Below are 18,584 nucleotides of genomic sequence, written 5' to 3' on the forward strand. Positions count from 1 at the left end.
CGTGTATGTCTTCTCCGGGACTGGGCGTTCCTATCTGATTGACAGGCTTCCGACCGTCGCATACAGCGCATCACGAGTTGCCGAAAGAAGCCGAACGTCGGTGCGGCTCTATACGACGCCTGCGCACCGACGTTCGGCTTCTTTCGGCAACTCGTGACACGTAGTATGCGACTGTCGGAAGCCTTTCAATCAGATAGGAACGCCCAGTCCCGCAGAAGACATACCCGGAAGCGGCGGTGAAATACGGTATGTACGAAAAAAAAAAAAACAGCCGATTGTCATTAGGACAACTCAGCTGAATGTAATGTTAAAAATTTATTTTTTGGGTGAACCTCCACTTTAAGTGGTTAAGGACCTATGAATAAATGGTTGTGAAACAAATCATTTGAGTTTCCATTATTTCTAATGGGGAAACTCGCTTTGATATACAAGTGCTTTGGATTACAAGCATGTTTCTGGAACAAATTATGCTTGCAATCCAAGGTTTTACTGTACTTTATTTTAAAAGTATTTAGGCACCAACAGCAAAAGGATCATAGAAACATAGAAGAGCGATGGCTAAAAAAGACCAAGTGGTCTATTGAGTTTGCCCTTTTTATTTTATTTTTATATAATTTTATATGTGTGCTAATATTTTAAAAAACACTATTAGCCAGATTCAGGTAGACGTGCCTAACTTTAGGCAGGCGTAGCGTATCTCATATACGCTGCGCCGCCGTAAGTTAGAGAGGCAAGTACAGTATTCACAAACAACTTGCGTCCTAAGTTTCGGCGGCGTAGTGTAAATGTGCTGGCGTAAGTGCGCCTAATTCAAATGTGGAAGAGGTGGGCGTGTTTTATGTAAATTAAGCATGACCCCACGTAAATGACATTTTAAACGAACGGCGCATGCTCCGTACGTGGACGTAACCCAGTGCGCATGCTCCAAATTACGCCGCAAAGACTCATTGGTTTCGACGTGAACGTAAATTACGGCCAGCCCCATTCACGGACGACTTACGCAAACGACGTATAAATTGAAAAATTTGACGCGGTTCCGACGTCCATACTTAACATTGGCTACGCCATCTTTTTGGTGGATTATCTTTACGCCTGAAAACGCTTTACGTAAACGGCGTATCTTTACTGCGACGGGCAAGCGTACGTTCGTGAATAGGCGTATCTCGCTGATTTGCGTTTTCTAGGCATAAATCAGCGTACACGCCCCTAGCGGCCAGCGTAAATAGACAGCTAAAATACGATGGCGCCGGTGGTTGTATCTTAGCACCATCTCAATTTGAGAATACGCTTAAATATACGACGGCGCAGATTCAGAGTTACGACGGCGTATCTACTGATGCGCCGGCGTAACTATACCTGAATCTGCCTATATGAGATTGGTTTGCTAAAACTGGAGAGTGCATAATCTAGTGCAGCTCTGCATGGTATCCAATCAGCTTCTATCTTCAGTTTGTTCAATTCAGCTTTAACAAAAATAACTGGAAGCTGATTGGTGCAGAGCTGCACCAGATTTTGTACTCTCCAGTTTTAGTAAAGCAACCCCTATCTCTACATATAAATTACAATGATATATATAAATGAAGGCTCTGCTTTGTACTCGTGCCATGCTGCTCCCCTTATTGACTACTAGATGACGTTTGTCTGATGCAAAGCAAGAGATTCTGTATAGTCTGTAATAAAAAACATATACAATGCTCATAGGAGCCAGAGATCTAACCTTTGTTTTTAATTTTGGAAGGGTTAGACCTGTAAGGTGTGCATTCACTTTCTGCCCTGAATATACTACAAGCCAGAGAAAATCCCTTACAAGTGGGCAGAAATCCAAATTGTCACCAAAACACATGTCCCCATCGAAAGATTTCATCTTTTTTTTCTGTTCTGGGGACAAGTATAACATTTTGAAATTACCAACCTGGTTGACAGGACACGCAGAGAGTGTGATGACACGGCACTAAAAACCTAACAGGGGTTCTAAAGCATCTAACTCATCTTTTCAAAACCAAAAACGTTTTTGGCTATATACGCCTTTAAAGCTGACCTTCACCCCCTTCCTTAATGTCCTCTCTCCTGCCACCCCCCATCCTTACACAATTGTAGATTTGATAATGTAGTTGAACCCTGCGCATAGACGGAAACAGCTTGGGTCTTTGCTTGTAGTATGGCTGAGCTCCCCCCGGGGTGTCTGCCCATGCACACGATTTGTCGAAGTGCCTCCTGGGATTGTGTGATTTAAATATCTCCGGAGGCATTTCACAAGATTTTCTGCAGCCATATTACTGGCACAGACACAAGCCTATTCTGAGGTGCATTGAATCCATTTACATCATCCTCACCTAGGACTGAGGATATAAAGTAAAGAAGATGAAAACACAGTATTTTCCTTAAATAAAAAAAAATCTGCAATTGTGTAAGCATGGGCTGAGGGGGTGAGATGCAGGAGAGAAGGACTATGGGACCTGGTAGAGACCCGCAATGTGTCTGCACATGTGCTAGATCTCATTTCAAGATGGTAGCACTGGAGGAGAGTGGTATAGTGAGAACTTTGCCTGCACATATGACAATGCTGAACTCCATGGACTAGTAAATATGTTTTTTTTTATTTTTATAGGGACAAGTGTTAAGTATGTAATTTTTGATAGGTAGGGTGGAGTTCCTCTTTATTCCACATTTTGATGCAAGTTTGAAAATAGTGCCGTATTTGTTGTTTGGCTGTCATCATAATCTTATAGCTTCAATGTCCCTGATCCTTTACATCGATGTTTCTCAGCTAGGGTTCCTCCAGAGGTTTCTAGGGTCAACTAGGGTTCCATAAAACCCTAGGCCTCCTCCAGAGGTGTCTAGGGTCAACTAGGGTCCCATAAAACCCTAGGGTTCATCCAGAGGTTTCTAGGGTCAACTAGGGTTCCAAAGAACCCTAGGGTTCCTCCAGAGGTTTCTAGGGTCAACTAGGGTTCCATAAAACCCTAGGGTTCCTCCAGAGGTTTATAGGGTCAACTAGGGTTCCATAGAACCCTAGGGTTCCTCCAGAGGTTTCTAGGGTCAACTAGGGTTCCATAGAACCCTAGGGTTCCTCCAGAGGTTTCTAGGGTCAACTAGGGTTCCCTAGAACCCTAGGGTTCCTCCAGAGATTTCTAGGGTTTCATAAAACCCTAGGATTACTCCAGAGGTTCCTAGGGGTTCCCTGAGCAATTAGCAATTTGTGCCTTTCAGATAAGTTCTCACTGACATCATTGATCTTTTTAGCTATCAGTAAGGGGGGAGTTCTTCCCAATGTCCACAAATGTAAGTAGCATTCATCTCACTGACCATCACACTAACGTATCATGAGTTGTAGAATTATACATTTTTAACAGGGATTCCCTGAGACCAGAATGTTATTTCAATTTCCTCTGTGTTGAAAAGGTTGAGAAAGTCTGGGACATGTTTGCAGATCATAAATTCATACAATATGTACCATTAAGATGAATTTATTCAGTGGCAAATTTAGTGTTGCAATACCCTTATTTGGTCACAAGAGGGCATCAAAGCATGGCTACTGCTCAGCTTCGATTCTAGTCCCATAGCCTGGAGCAATGACATACTTGCCTGAGGCTATTACAAAGTGGAGCCAAGTGATAACATTTATGCATGATTCCCATCTCCCCTAATATTCCCTTGCTTGAAAACCCAGCATTGTTTGAGGAAGGACCATGGGCCACTGTCTTCAGGGTCCCATAATGAAAGCATGAAGGCTTCGATAATGCAATTATTAATAACTTGTACAGTTAGAAAAAAAAAATATGTGCATATTTTTATACAATATATATATATATATATATATGTGTGTATATATATGTATAGTAAAATAGTAAAATGCCGGAGTGATTAACCTCTAGTGGCGTATGCGATTTCAGGAACACTTGTCAGTCCAGACTGTATTTTAAAGGCTTGGCAGCCCACTTTTATTTTAAGGAAACAAAGTTCAAAGAAAATAACAGCAATTTCTCTTGCAGGGGGGTTCCACCATTACTGTATATTTCATATCTTCAGCAGCCAGTTGGTTTGAAACACAGCAGCCAGTTGGTTTGAAATTGTGCGAGTTTAGCTGAACTCACGTGATTTCAAACCGGCATTTTAGTCTGACTTCGGGGGGCGATTTGACAGACATCTGTGCGGGTTCATGCATAGATATCTATTCAAATCGCCCCCCAAAGTCGCCAAAAATAGTGCAGGACCTATTTTTGGGAGTCGGCGTCGCACTGATTCGGACTGTGCCCTTGCTGACAATAGATGGCGATTTGACATGCAATTCGACATGTCAAATCGCATGTCAAAACGGCCCGATGTGAACGTGGGCTTAGGGTTCATAACCACTTTAATGCCGGGGAGGTGCTGTGGCTTCTGCACCATGTGACCACTTTGATTCCTAGTAGATGATAGGCTCAGCAATGGCATGCAATGCCAAGCTGATGCTAACAAAGCAAACAGAATATTAGCATGCATTAAAAAGGGGATTAACTCCAGAGATAAAACAATAATTCTCCCGCTCTTCAAGACTCTGGTCCGGCCGCACCTAGAGTATGCTGTCCAGTTCTGGGCACCAGTCCTCAGGAATGATGTACTGGAAATGGAGCGAGTACAAAGAAGGGCAACAAAGGGTCTGGAGGATGTTAGTTATGAAGAAAGGTTGCGAGCACTGAACTTATTCTCTCTGCAGAAGAGACGCTTTAGAGGGGATATGATTATAGTTTACAAATACCATACTGGTGACCCCACAATAGGGAAAAAAACTTTTTCGCGGAAGGGAGTTTAACAAGACACTTGGCCACTCAATAAAATTAGACAAAAAGAGGTTTAACCATAAACTACATAGAGGGTTCTTTACTGTAAGAGCGGCTAGGATGTGGAATTCCCTTCCACCGGCGGTGGTCTCAGCGGGGAGCATCAATGGTTTAAAAAAACTATTAGATAAGCACCTGAAAGACCACAACATACAGGGATATACAAGGTAATACTGACATATAATCACACACATAGGTTGGAATTGATGTACTTGTGTCTTTTTTCAACCTCACCTACTATGTAACCTACTATGATTGGCTCTGCAGTTTCTCTTTAAAGATCAGGTCCGCTCTCCTGATAGACAAGCGGTGAGTATTGCTTCAATGCATTTTTTTAAAAACGGGGGTGGGGAAATTATAATGAGAAAAAAATAAATAAAAATAAAATGATAATAAATAAAGTTCTGCTTTAAGTGTGAAGCCCATGACTGGTTCTCTTTAAAGCTTTACCTTGCTCCTATTTTCCCTGTTTATCTCCTTGCATTGTATAGTGCACCTCTTGGGGGGGGTTTATTTATAACCACAAGGTAACAGCTTGTGTAAACTGAGCATCAATCAATGCTACAATATAATGGGATTTTACACCAACATTAACAGCCATGATAAATATATCAGTTTGTTACAACGATTCTCGGTCACAAGACGCTGCTTCCTGTGACTTGGGGGGGTCAAAGTCAAAGTAAACAATAGATACCGGCAGCCTTGTGCCAACAATTGCTCCTCTGGAACACAGCTAGGGGCATTCTCTTATACAGGAAAGCTGAATAGAACACTCCACACTGACCATGACAATGGCTTTGGTATGTGAACATTGGGCATAGCGTTATACATATACTATACCTTACAAGTAGGGTGAGTGAGATTGAAAGTTTTCCCTTTACCAAAATGTTTGCAAAATGTCTCCATTGGAGGCATTAAGGAAAATAAAAGTAAAAGGTATCGAAACCCAAAACCCCAAAAAATATTGCAGCTCTTTAGCCCTTAGATGTGATCCTGCCAGTAGCACACTTCCTGTTCTAGAGTATAGGCAGGTGCAGTCCACTTTCTCCACTGCAGGTGGCGCTCTTGAACTGAGTGTGTGTCGTCGTTGCCGCCGCAACACGCTGCACCCACCCACAAGTGTGACAACACTTGCTCATTGTGCAGTATCTGTGGAGGAGCTGCGTTGTCACGCTAGGACAGGAAGTTTGTTAGGAATGCAGAACATCTTCTCCTCCCCTCATCTCCATTACATAGGGCAGAGGTCAGCAACCTTTTTCCACTTAAAGGCCAGATTCAATGTATGTGAATGCATGGAGGGCCGCATTCTCCTGATAATAAAGGAACATAATAATCTGGACCCCTTTACAATACACAGCCCCTGCACTTCTGGACCCTTTACATTACACAGCCCCCACACTTCTGGACCCCTTTACATTACACAGCCCCCGCACTTCTGGACCCCTTTACATTACACAGCCCCCACACTTCTGGACCCCTTTACATTACACAGCACCCGCACTTCTGGACCCCTTTAGATTACACAGCCCCTGCACTTCTGGACCTCTTTACATTACACAGCCCCCGCACCTCTAGACCCCTTTACATTACACAGCCCCCACACTTCTGAACCCCTTTACATTACACAGCCCCCGCACTTCTGAACCCCTTTACATTACACAGCCCCCGCACTTCTGGACCCCTTTACATTACACAGCCCCCGCACTTCTGGACCCCTTTACATTACACAGCCCCCACACTTCTGGACCCCTTTACATTACACAGCCCCCGCACTTCTGGACCCCTTTACATTACACAGCCCCTGCACTTCTGGACCCCTTTACATTACACATCCCCCACACTTCTGGACCCCTTTACATTACACAGCCCCCCGCACTTCTGGACCCCTTTACACTACACAGCCCCCACACTTCTGGACCCCTTTACATTACACATCCCCCACACTTCTGGACCCCTTTACATTACACAGCCCCCCGCACTTCTGGACCCCTTTACACTACACAGCCCCCACACTTCTGGACCCCTTTACATTACACAGCCCCCCACACTTCTGGACCCCTTTACATTACACAGCCCCCACACTTCTGGACCCCTTTACATTGCACAGCCCCTGGACTTCTGGACCCCTTTACATTACACAGCCCCTGCACTTCTGGACCCCTTTACATTACACAGCCCCTGCACTTCTGGACCCCTTTACATTACACAGCCCCTGAACTTCTGGTCCCCTTTACATTACACAGCCCCCGCACTTCTGGACCCCTTTACATTACACAGCCCCCACACTTCTGGACCCCTTTACATTACAAAGCCCCCCCCCCCGCACATCACAAAGCCCCCCCACCCACTCTTTGCTTGAAGCAGTAGCATTGCAACCCATGATAATGTTATGTCTTCCTGTCCTGGTGGCAACCCCCCCCCCCCCCTTACCAAGCATATAAACCAAAGGAAAGCCTCCCCGATGGGATCACATAATTTTACTTCCCTGGTAAATCCCTGAAGTGAAATTTACTGACAGGACACCCACAATTTACAATCCGCAACAATTTTTCCCGGACAAAAATCATGAAATTTACTGACAGACACATTTTTTACTGAAAATTCTAAAAACTACAGCAAATAACAGTTTTGAGTACAAAACAATGCACATATCAATATTTAAGCTACAAACCTAGTAGCTAGTGCTTTTAGCAAAAAAAGTAAAAAAAACATATTTCTCCATTTACACAAAGGTCATGTTAATATAACCCAGCCAGCACAGAGTTCCCCCTTACATCGGAGTCTGCAGAATTCCCCCTTACAGTGCAAGGGGAACTCCTGTGTAAAAAGGAATGCTGAAGACTTTGGTGTAAAACAGAACTCTGATGTAAGGGGTCCACAGCGTTCTCCTTTACATCAGAGTTCCCAGTTAAATCAGGGTCTGCAGCATTGCCCTTTACATTAGAGTTCCCCTTTACATCAGGGTCTGCAGAGTTACCCCTTGCGCTGTAACCTCCTCTCAAGTGCACTATGTGGGGCTCAGTCAGAAGGTCCTCTCTGGGCTCCAGCTTGCCAGCTCTAACCTATATTCTGCTCTCCACAGTCCACATCCGTCTGACTCCTCCCATGACCTCTGTCCCAGTGGCACTCCCACTCTTGACTCCTCTCCAGGCTCCCCCTCAGAGACTGTGGGCATGATACAAGACAAGAGATAGTTAGAGACTGTGGACATGATACAAGAGATGGTCAGAGACTGCAGGCATGATACAAGAGATGGTCAGTGACTGCAGGCATGATGCAAGAGATGGACAGAGACTGTGGACATAATAAAAGAGATGGTCAGAGACTGAAGATATGATACAAGAGACAGTTAGAGACTATGGAGGACATGATACAGGAGGTGATTAGAGGCTACAGAGCTCATGATATAGGAGAAATTTAGAGGCTGTGGAGGACATGACACAGGAGATGGTTAGAGGCAGTGGTGGACATGATACATGAGATGGTTAGAGGCAGTGGAGGACATGATACAGGAGATGGTTAGAGGCTGTGGAGGACATGACACAGGAGATGGTTAGAGGCAGTGGTGGACATGATACATGAGATGGTTAGACGCAGTGGAGGACATGATACAGGAGATGGTTAGAGGCAGTGGAGGACATGATACAGGAGATGGTTAGAGGCAGTGGAGGACATGATACAGGAGAAATATAGAGGCTGTGGAAGACACAATGCAGGAGATAGTTAGAGGCTGTGGAAGACATGATACAGTAGATGGTTAGAGGCAGTGGAGGACATGATACAGGAGATGGTTAGAGGCAGTGGAAGACATGATACAGTAGATGGTTAGAGGCAGTGGAGGACATGATACAGGAGATGGTTAGAGGATGTGGAGGACATGATAGAGGTGATGTTTAGAGGCTGTGGAGGACATGATACAGGAGATTATTAGAGGCTGTAGAGGAAACAATACATGAGATGCCTGCCTGGCCGATCATGTCCAAGCTTGCCCGAGACCAGCCATCTTTTGGAACTGAGCAAGAGCAGTTCCAAAGTCAGCCCACAGCCATATTTTTACAGGCAGTTGCTGTCCATAATGGACATTTACAGACAACCCCTACATCAGTTGAATTTTACGGGCTGTCCATAAATTTATGGATGGTTGGCAACCCTGTACCCCACCCATCAAGATGCCAATAAAATATTTCCATTTTCATTACATCAATGGGTCGCTGTGCTATTGCAATTTGAGCCAATCATGGCTGGTAAGTGGGGCCAGAGGGTGTTGTACATAGCTTCCTTAAATCATCCCAGCACCCTGCCTTAGTATTCCTCTAAAAAGCCTTTAGTCCTGGTGCAAACAGTAGGCTGGTTTTTGAGAGGAGCTTTGGAAATATCAATATGCTTTGATGGATGGATGCCAGTCTGGAGAAGTGAGCATTCCTAGGAAGGCTGCATTTGCAAGCAGGCCAATCCTCATGTGATTGTGAGTAGGGATGAGCTTCGAGTTCGAGTCGAACTCATGTTCGACTCGAACATTGCCTGTTCGCCTGTTCGGCGAACAACGAACAATTAGGGGTGTTCGCGGCAAATTCGAAAAGCCGCGGAACACCCTGTTAAAGTCTATGGGAGAAATCTAAAGTGCTAATTTTAAAGGCTAATATGCAATGTATTGTCCTAAAAAGTGTTTGGGGACCTGGGTCCTGCCCCAGGGGACATGTGTCAAAGCAAAAAAAAGTTTTAAAAACGGACGTTTTTTCGTGAGCAGTGAATTTAATAATGCTAAAAGTGAAACAATAAAAGTGAAATATTACTTTCAATTTCGTACCTAGGGGGGTACGTTAGCTTGTGAAATAGCGCATGTTTCCCGTACATAGAACTGTCCCTGCACAAAGTGTCATTTCTGAAAGAAAAGAAGACATTTAAAACTGACTTGCGGCTATAATGAATTGTCGGCTCTGGCAATTCAGAGAGAATTCATTAAAAAAAAAAAAATAGCGTAGGGGTCCCCCCAAATTCCATTACCAGGCCCTTCAGGTCTGGAATGGATATTAAGGGGAACCTCGCCGTCAATTTAAAAAAAAAAATGACGTGGGGTTCCCCCAAAATATCCATTCCAGACCCTTCAGGTCTGGTGTGGATTTTAAGGGGAACTCCACCCCAAATAAAAAAAAAAATGGCATGGAGTTCCACCAAAAATTCACACCAGCCCCCTTATCCGAGCACGTTAACCTGGCCATCCGCAGAAAAGAGGGGGGACAGAGTGCGGCCCCCCTCTCCTGAACCGTACCAGGCCACATGCCCTCAAAATGGGGAGGTTGTCCCCATGTTGATGGGGACAAGGGCCTCATCCCCACAACCCTTGCCCGGTGGTTGTGGGGGTCTGCGGGTGGGGGGCTTATCAGAATCTGGAAGACCCCTTTAACAAAGGGGACCCCCAGATCCTGCCCCCCCCCATATGAATTGGTAATGGGGTACATTGTACCCTACCATTTCACGAAGGAAGTGTAAATAGTTGGCCAGGAGGAGCGGAGGCCGTAAAAACACGGCCTCCCAGAGATTTAGAGCCACCCCGCGGCCGTATAAAGTCGTACGGCCGTCGGGAAGTGGTTAAAGTCACCTACTTATTTCTTATGTCTCTGAGGGGCTCCAGCAGTGAGATCTCTCCTCTGGAGTTCCTGTACTGGACGCCTGGTATGGATAGTTTGAGGGGATCCTGCTCTGTTGTTTGATGCAAAGAGAGATATGGAAACATCAAAGGTTTAGTGGCAAGATCAAAAATTCCAAAGAGAGCATGAAAGAGAAACCGCTCACTCATTATGAAAATCTACAAGAAATAGACAAAAAGGCATACAGACTCTATCTTTTTTTGGTTGGACTAACCATCTAATATCAATTACTGGATCTTCTTGAGCAGTATTTCACAACCAGGGTTCCATGGAACCCTAAAACTCTGTACACAGAATCATAATATCATACAAAAAAATAGCACTTTCGGAGATAATCTGATCTTTAGTAAACCGCTATTATCTGAAATTTTCCGAAGGGACAAACATGGAAAATGTTCATGTATGATGCCAGATCATGCGATTTTCATTTAATCAGTACAGTTTTCATCCAAAAATACAGTGCACATACATTACATCACTTCCAAATTTTTATTCTGTCGTACGAGAATTTTCGTATTTTATTAACCTATTTCTTTTCGATGTGGAAACTAGCATTAAAAAAAAAAACAGACTATCATTTGTCCGATAATCTCATTATATGTACTAGGCTTTAGGTTCCTCCAGAGGTTGCTAGAGGTTCCTTGAGTAATGAGTAATTTATGCCTCTCAGATAAGTAAACAATTACAGCAAATGATCTTTTTAGCTATCTGTAGGGGGGATTCTTCCCAATGACCCCAAGTGTAAGGAGCATTCTTCCAAGTAACCTTGTACGATGCCAGGTCGTACGATTTTCATTTATTCAGTACAGTTTAGGTCCGAAAATACAGTGCAAATACATTACATCACTTCCGAATTTTTATTCTGTCGTACGAGAATTTTCGTATTTTAGTAACCTATTCGTTTTCGATATGGAAACTAGCATCCAAAGAAAAACAGACAATCATTCGTCCGATAACCTCATTGTATGTACTAGGCTTTAGGTTCCTCTAGAGCAGCGGTTCTTAACCTGGGTTCGATCGAACCCCAGGGGTTCGGTTAGTGAGTCTCGGGGGTTCGGCAGAGGTCACACAGGGCCGCTGGTACAAGGCAGGGGCGGACGGGTGCCCTGGGCGATACCATCTCGTATAGGAGGGGGGGGCACAGCCGCAGGTGAAGCTCTGCCACGGCCGCAGCCGCCAGCGTGGCCAGCGGCTCTGTACAAATTGTGTGCCAAGTGCACTCCTGCATCCGGGACCGTCACCTCCCAGCTCCCTTTCCTGTCTTCTGCAGCCTGTTTACTCCCCCTATGAAGGAGTCTCTTGGTCCCTTCCAGCGGCGTGACCTCACTCCACTCACGGCCGGAAGGGGGGGACTTGTAGCGCTGCGCAGAGAGCTGTGTGTTGGCGCTGCCTGTGATGAGCTAGAGAGGCAAGGACTAGTCTCGAGGAGCCTGCCTGACTAGTGGAATTTGAACCTAGCAGACAGTGTTCTAAAAAAGACTACTGAACTTGTTTAAAAGTAAGTAGAACCTCTTAAGAGCATATCATTAAAGCGGGGGTTCACCCGCACATGACACTTTTTCCCCTTAGCTTCATGCTCGTTTTGTCTAGGGGAATCGGCTAGTTGTTTTAAAATATGAGCTGTACTTACAGTTTACGAGATGCATCTTCTCCGCTGCTTCCGGGTATGGGCTGCGGGACTGGGAGTTCCTATTTTGATTGACAGTCTTCCGAGAGGCTTCCGACGGTCGCATCCATCGCGTCACAATTTTCCGAAAGAAGCCGAACGTCGGTGCGCAGGCGCAGTATAGAGCCGCACCGACGTTCGGCTTCTTTCGGCTACTAGTGACGCGATGGATGCGACCGTCGGAAGCCTCTCGGAAGACTGTCAATCAAGAAGGAACGCCCGCTCCCGAAGACCCATACCCGGAAGCGACGGAGAAGATGCATCTCGAAAACGGTAAGTACAGCTCATATTTTAAAACAACTAGCCGATTCCCCTAGACAAAACGAGCATGAAACTAAGGGGATTGTTTGAAAAAACAGTTTAATGGGTGAACTCCCACTTTAAATGGCTAGATGGGGGGGAAGGGAGGAGGCTGACTGAGGTGAGGTGACCAGCACTTTATTAATATAAAATAGCAGATAAAAAAAATGTTTTTGTGTTATTTTAAATGAGCCTTCTCTGACTAGCAAAAAAATATATATATATATAAATTGCAGCCTCACTATGCCATCACATTCAGCCTCTGTGCCATCAATTGTCGCCACTGTGCCCATCACATGCAGCCACTGTGCCCATTAAACACAGCCACTGTGCCCATCAAACGCAGCCACTGTGCCCATCACACGCAGCCACTGTGCCCATCACACGCAAAATCATATTTTATTTTTCCAATTAAGAAGGGTTCGGTGAATGTGCATATGAAACTGGTGGGGTTCAGTACCTCCAACAAGGTTAAGAACCACTGCTCTAAAGGTTCCTTGAGCAATGAGTAATTTCTGCCTCTCGGATAAGTAAACAATGACAGCAAATGATCTTTTTAGCTATCTGTAGGGGGGATTCTTCCCAATGACCCCAAGTGTAGGGAGCATTCTTCCACGTAACCCTAACACTAACGTACCATTAGCTGTAGCTAGTGTAATTATTAGCAAGGGTTCCATGATAATGGAAGGTTATTTCAAGGGTTCCTTCATTTGGAAAACGTTCAGAAAGGCTGTTCTAAAGATTCAATTTGAAAAAAATCCTAGAAGATATAAAACCAATACTATTCAAATTTCCAGATTATTTCTGCCTTGATTGAAGTTCTCGATTAAGGTTGCAGGAAGGCTTTGGGCTCATTGAGAGTGATCTCCAGCAGTTTTGGGAGTCCGTCCAAGCTTGCCATGCTAGGTATGTGTCCCAGATTCCTCATTAATTAGGTGTCAGGTTAGCCAGTGCTGATTATTTAATAATGACATCCTCACTGGGCATTTCACATATGCTACGTTCCAAGGCTTATCCTTTCTCTGACAGCCAAGTGTAATTATCTGAAAGATTGAAGTCTTCATTATTTCCACTAATTTATTGAACTCTTAAAATTAATGAACCTTTCGTCTTTTTTAAATGTGCATGATTACCATGGGAACGCTGGGCAAAAAAGAAAAAAGAAAAAAATTAGTCATTTCGCCAAAAAGATTGATGAGGAATAAATGGATCTTAAATTATGCAAAATATTTTACACCGAAAAGTCACACAAAAACACGGGGTGGCTGAAGAGGTGATAGATGTTGAAGGCTAATAGGGCAATGTAAGAAGAACGATGGGATGAATTTGACACTCTCAATGTATTTTTATTGTTAATGGAAATAATTTAAGCGCATTCCATAACATAATAAAGACTGAATGCAGAAGTTCTGAGGAAGGATCAAAGAAAATAGGTGTGATAAATAGGAATGAGTAAAACTGGAAGTTTTTGCTTTGCGTAATTTTTTGTGGACAAATAGAACATTTTAGTAAAATTAGCCATTTTACCAAAATGCATTGGAGTCAATGACAAAGGAAAAATTAACTGCATTTAACATTTACTGCGGGCAAGAGGCACAGCCAGGCTGTATCACATGCATGTATGTTTTTCAGCTTCTTCCAGGTTCAGTGTGCCCATGTGCGTTCCCCCTGCTGACCAGTGTTGTTACTGCAATTTTGTCAGCAGGTCCCAGCCAATGATTTTGCCATGGAGCTGCTGATTGGCTGTAGCCAATCACAGAACAGAGTCCTATGTTTACAAACACACAGGACTCTGTACACAGAGCAGTGATTTGGCCAGTGGCGGCTGGTGCTCAATTTTTTTTGGGGGGCGCAAACAAACTGACAAAAAAAACATAATTGCAGCCACTGTGCCCATCAAGCGTAGTGACTGTGCCCATCAAGCGTAGTGACTGTGCCCATCAAGCGTAGTGACTGTGCCCATCAAATGCAGCCACTGTGCCCATCAAACGCAGCCACTGTGCCCATCAAGTGCAGCCATTGTGCCCATCAAGTGCAGGTTACTGTGCCCATCAAACGCAGCCACTGTGCCATCAAACGCAGCCACTGTGCCCATAAATTGTCACCACTGTGCCATCAAATTGAGCTACTGTACCCATCAATTGCTGCCAGTGTGCCCATCAATTGCTGCCAGTGTGCCCATCAATTGCCGCTACTGTGCCCCATCAATTGCCGCTTCTGTGCCCCATCAATTGCTGTCAGTGTGCATCGCTCGGGAGTCGGGACCTACCTGTCTCACAGCGGGTCACGGGGGCGTCCTCCACACTCCTCGATGTCTCCGGTCCTCTCTATCAGGCGTCCAATCCGCGCCTGTTTCAGCCAATCAGGTGACTGGTAACCAGAACCCGAGCACCTGATTGGCTGAGAGGTGGGTCAGTGTTAGGGAAGCAAATAAATCACTTTCCTAACACAACACTGAGTAAACAGTGAACGCACAGCATTGCGCCCGCTGTTTACAATTTTGGAAGTCTATTAGAGCGTACGACTCTAATCGGGACGCCTTTTAGAGCCCATGGCTCAATGCATGTATCTATCTATGGTGAGAGAAAGGTGACAGGAGAGAGGGGGCGGCGCTCCTGCACCCTTTATGGACGCACCGCCACTGGATCTGGCTGTTTCTTCTCTGTGAAAAAACTTGATTGCCCCTACGGTAGATGTTAACCTTTTCCCAGCCAGCATCATTATTACAGTGTATAGTATTATATCGGATATATTGTATTAGTGTCACTAGCAGGGTCAGGGTCAGTTACTGTACCTCCCAGGGACTGTTAGCACCAGATTGCACACCCCCTTTCACAGTTACGCTATAAGTCGCTGATCACCGTCATTACCAGTATAGCATAATGGCTGAAAAAAAAAAAAAAACACTTTTGCATTGGCTGACCCTTTAAATCAACAAGGCCCCACACATCCACTTTTGGACAGATTATCTCCAAAAAACGCTCTTACAGAATAACTAAAGACTTGGCTGGCCTGCCCAGGATATCATTAATGATTTGAGAGACTCCTAAAATAATTCTATTTGACATTGGAAGTGTAGTAAGATCTGCAAATTATTATGTATTGAGTCAGGGCTTTGATGCTGATCACCATTTCTGGAGACATCAGATTTTCAAAACATATTAAAGAAAACACGGCAAGAACAGCCCGAGCAAATTATCCACAGATGGTCAGGAGGGCTTAAAAAAAAAAATCTTTCAAAAGCTGTTTTATTAATAGAGCTGGAGAAGAGCGGATAGCTCTTCTCACTCTTATCACCAACAGCTGTGTAATCTGTATGTGTTTCCTTTGCAGTCTCTGGTGAAGGCCTAATCAGAGTGACGCTTACAGTAGAAGAGAGTATGGCACCACCAACCACACCTGGTATGTTCATGTAATTTGTCTTGTGCGCAGGTAACTTTAGTAAAAAAAAATCCATATACTCCTATGGGGCTTGCCCCAATGGCCCTTGCTTTGTAACGGCTACTACAATTGGCCATACCTGTAAATTTTGGTTGGAATATCTCACAAGAGATATAAACCAATTTCAACTCACAAGGCAAAGCAAGATGTCTACTTTAAATTAGCCCTCCCTCCAATAGCTAAGGCTTGGGTATCCCCATCATTATGTCTCTTGGAAACTAAGAACAGGGTTACCCAAGCCATGATCCATGGTTAGATTGAGGCTACCATATGGGATAAGATTCCACAGCACCTGAAAGTTTGGCAGCCTTGGGTGAACCACCAACTTTTGATCTCTCGCTCAGAGAACCATATTTTCCGTATTTCCGCTTTATAGCGTACAGATAACCCCCTGCCACTTGGCAAGCTGGCAGTCTTACTCTTTAGCCCTGTAAACACGGGCCAGAATCTCGTCAGGAAAAAAAAACGTAGTTTAATTTCTCGCCGCCCAAGTGTACAGACACTCCATTCAAAAGAACCGCGGTTCTTTTGACTGGCAAGAACGCAGTGACGTCATCGCGTACGACAAGCATGCGCTCGTCACATTCGATGCCGTCGCCGCTGTCTTGCTGCACCCTACCTATGCTTAGGAAGCTACCGCGCATGCATTGAAGTCATTTCGAGCATGCGCAGGTTTCCACGGCGACAGGTAAGTATACACACTCTCGGGTTTCTCGGCAGGAAAACACTGCCGAGAATCACAACGAGAAAATAGAGAGTAGGTTCTCTATTTTTCTCGTCGAGATTTTAGGCAGTTTTCTTGACGAGAAACCTGAAAGCCTCGTACACACGCTCGGTGTACTCGGCAAGAAATCTCTGCCAGCAGTTTTCTTGCTGGTTCTTGCCGAGTAAGCCGAGCGTGTGTACGAGGCTTCACTCTTCTTCTCTTTCTCTCCTCTCTTTTCTTGCTGTTCTTCCCACTCACTCTTTTTCTGCTCTGTTCCTCTTTTTCTTTCCTATATGCTCAGGACATATCGTCCTGGTCTTCCGTGTAATGTTTTATATACCTTACCCACTATACGGAATGTTACACATTTCTAGCTGGCATACGCACCTAGATTGCATTCTCTGCATTAAGGTAAAAAAGCCCCACTACTATACCTACCCACCCCCATCCCTACACGTACCTGACTCCTGTCACTGCTCCAGCACTGCGGTATTGTTGAGTCATGTGCTCCTTGAGCCATGTTTTAGAGCAAAAGGGGGTCCTACCCCATATTAGGTGGGTGGTCATAAAGTTATCTGATCGGTGTATATATTCTATGGCTATTAAAGAACATATTTAAAGCAGAGGTCCGACATTTTTTTTTTAAGTCAGCAGCTACAAATACTGCAGCTGCTGACTTTAAAAATAAGGACACTTACCTGTCCTGGGCGCCCGCGATGTCGGCACCCGAAGCCGATCTCTCCCTCAGCTCTTGGATGCTGCCACTGCCATCTTCGTTAAGGGAATCAGGAAGTGAAGCCTTGCAGCTTCACTTCCTGGTTCCCTACTGTCCATGTGTGAGTCGTGGTGTGCAATCGGAAGGGTCCCTGCTGTCTTCTGGGACCTGTGTGTCTCCTAGAAGACAGCGGGGGGGGGGCTATCTATGCCTGGAAGTGGGAGCAAATACCTGTATTAAACAGGTATCTGCTCCTCCCTGAAAGGTTCCAGATGTGACACCATAGGGGGGGTCTGAAAAGCGGAAGTTCCATTTTTGGGTGGAACTCCACTTTGAATAAAAAGTCTTGTGCCCGATATTCGGCTTTAATATTGTCAGGTGCTTCCTGTTTATCCAATCACATTTTATATAATTGTATTTTTCATTTTCTTGCAGCACCCGATCCTCTGCCTCTGGTCCTCTACTGGTCCTCTCCAGATTCTTGGGTTGGGGTTGGAGAAGGTTGGGGAGGACATGACTCAACAATACCGCAGGCTGGAGATGATGTTATTATCCTACCCAGTAAGTACATTAGGAAAAAAAAAGTTCTACAAGAACTAAAATTTCAATAAACCTTTGCCGGGGGCACACAGACCCTTTATTATGACTATGGTGTCTTGCTGTGGGCTTGCAGTTTGTTGCTAATTTACGAGCCACCCAGTATTTTGTAGTAATCTTTCTTTGAATACCGTTTCCCCGTCTGTATCAGGTTATCTCCGGCAGATGGAAGTCACTATCCAGCTTGAAGATGATCAATATGGGGAATATGATTCATATCATTACCAAAGTAGTTGGCAGACCACTACATGTCCCTTCTGGCAATGAAGGAGCAAATTTAAAACCAGAATAAGAAAAAGGAGTTTATCTCATCTGACAGACTGGAGGATAAGAAAAATAGAATGCTTTTTAATGTATATTTTTTACACACATTTCCATTCCATTAACCTTTTTTTTAAATACACTATTAGCTCTTTTATTACAGCGTTTCTTTGTGATGTCCATGCTTAATTGTTAAACTCTCATTTCCTTTATAAAGAATTGTAAGGCTTATTTATGCAGTGCATACTACTTGCCAAGACCTTAGCTCTACCTCTTGGCCCAAACCTGGGATACCCACTATTTGTCTTGCCCTGTGCAGACAACACAGGTCTATGTTTAAAGTGGATGTAAACCCCAAAAAAAAAATTGATGTCACAATGTACAGTATGTGCCCAGTCTTGCCACACAGAGTTAATCCACCTCTGAGCAA

General features: G+C 44.5%; 1 protein-coding gene across 1 annotated transcript in view; it reads left to right on the top strand.

Moving 5' to 3' along the window:
* Positions 1-18,309, top strand: part of LOC120936193 (fibrocystin-like) — an 87,418-nt gene extending 69,109 nt beyond the window's left edge. The window contains exons 8-10 of the mRNA XM_040348361.1: positions 15,768-15,836; positions 17,732-17,857; positions 18,045-18,309. Coding sequence (XP_040204295.1) covers positions 15,768-15,836; positions 17,732-17,857; positions 18,045-18,160 — 311 coding nt within the window. The 3' untranslated portion in view covers positions 18,161-18,309. The remainder of the gene's footprint in view (positions 1-15,767; positions 15,837-17,731; positions 17,858-18,044) is intronic.
* The last annotated feature ends 275 nt before the right edge of the window (positions 18,310-18,584 follow it).

Source organism: Rana temporaria, chromosome 4, assembly GCF_905171775.1.
Source record: "Rana temporaria chromosome 4, aRanTem1.1, whole genome shotgun sequence".
In the NCBI taxonomy this organism is placed as follows: Eukaryota; Metazoa; Chordata; class Amphibia; order Anura; family Ranidae; genus Rana; species Rana temporaria.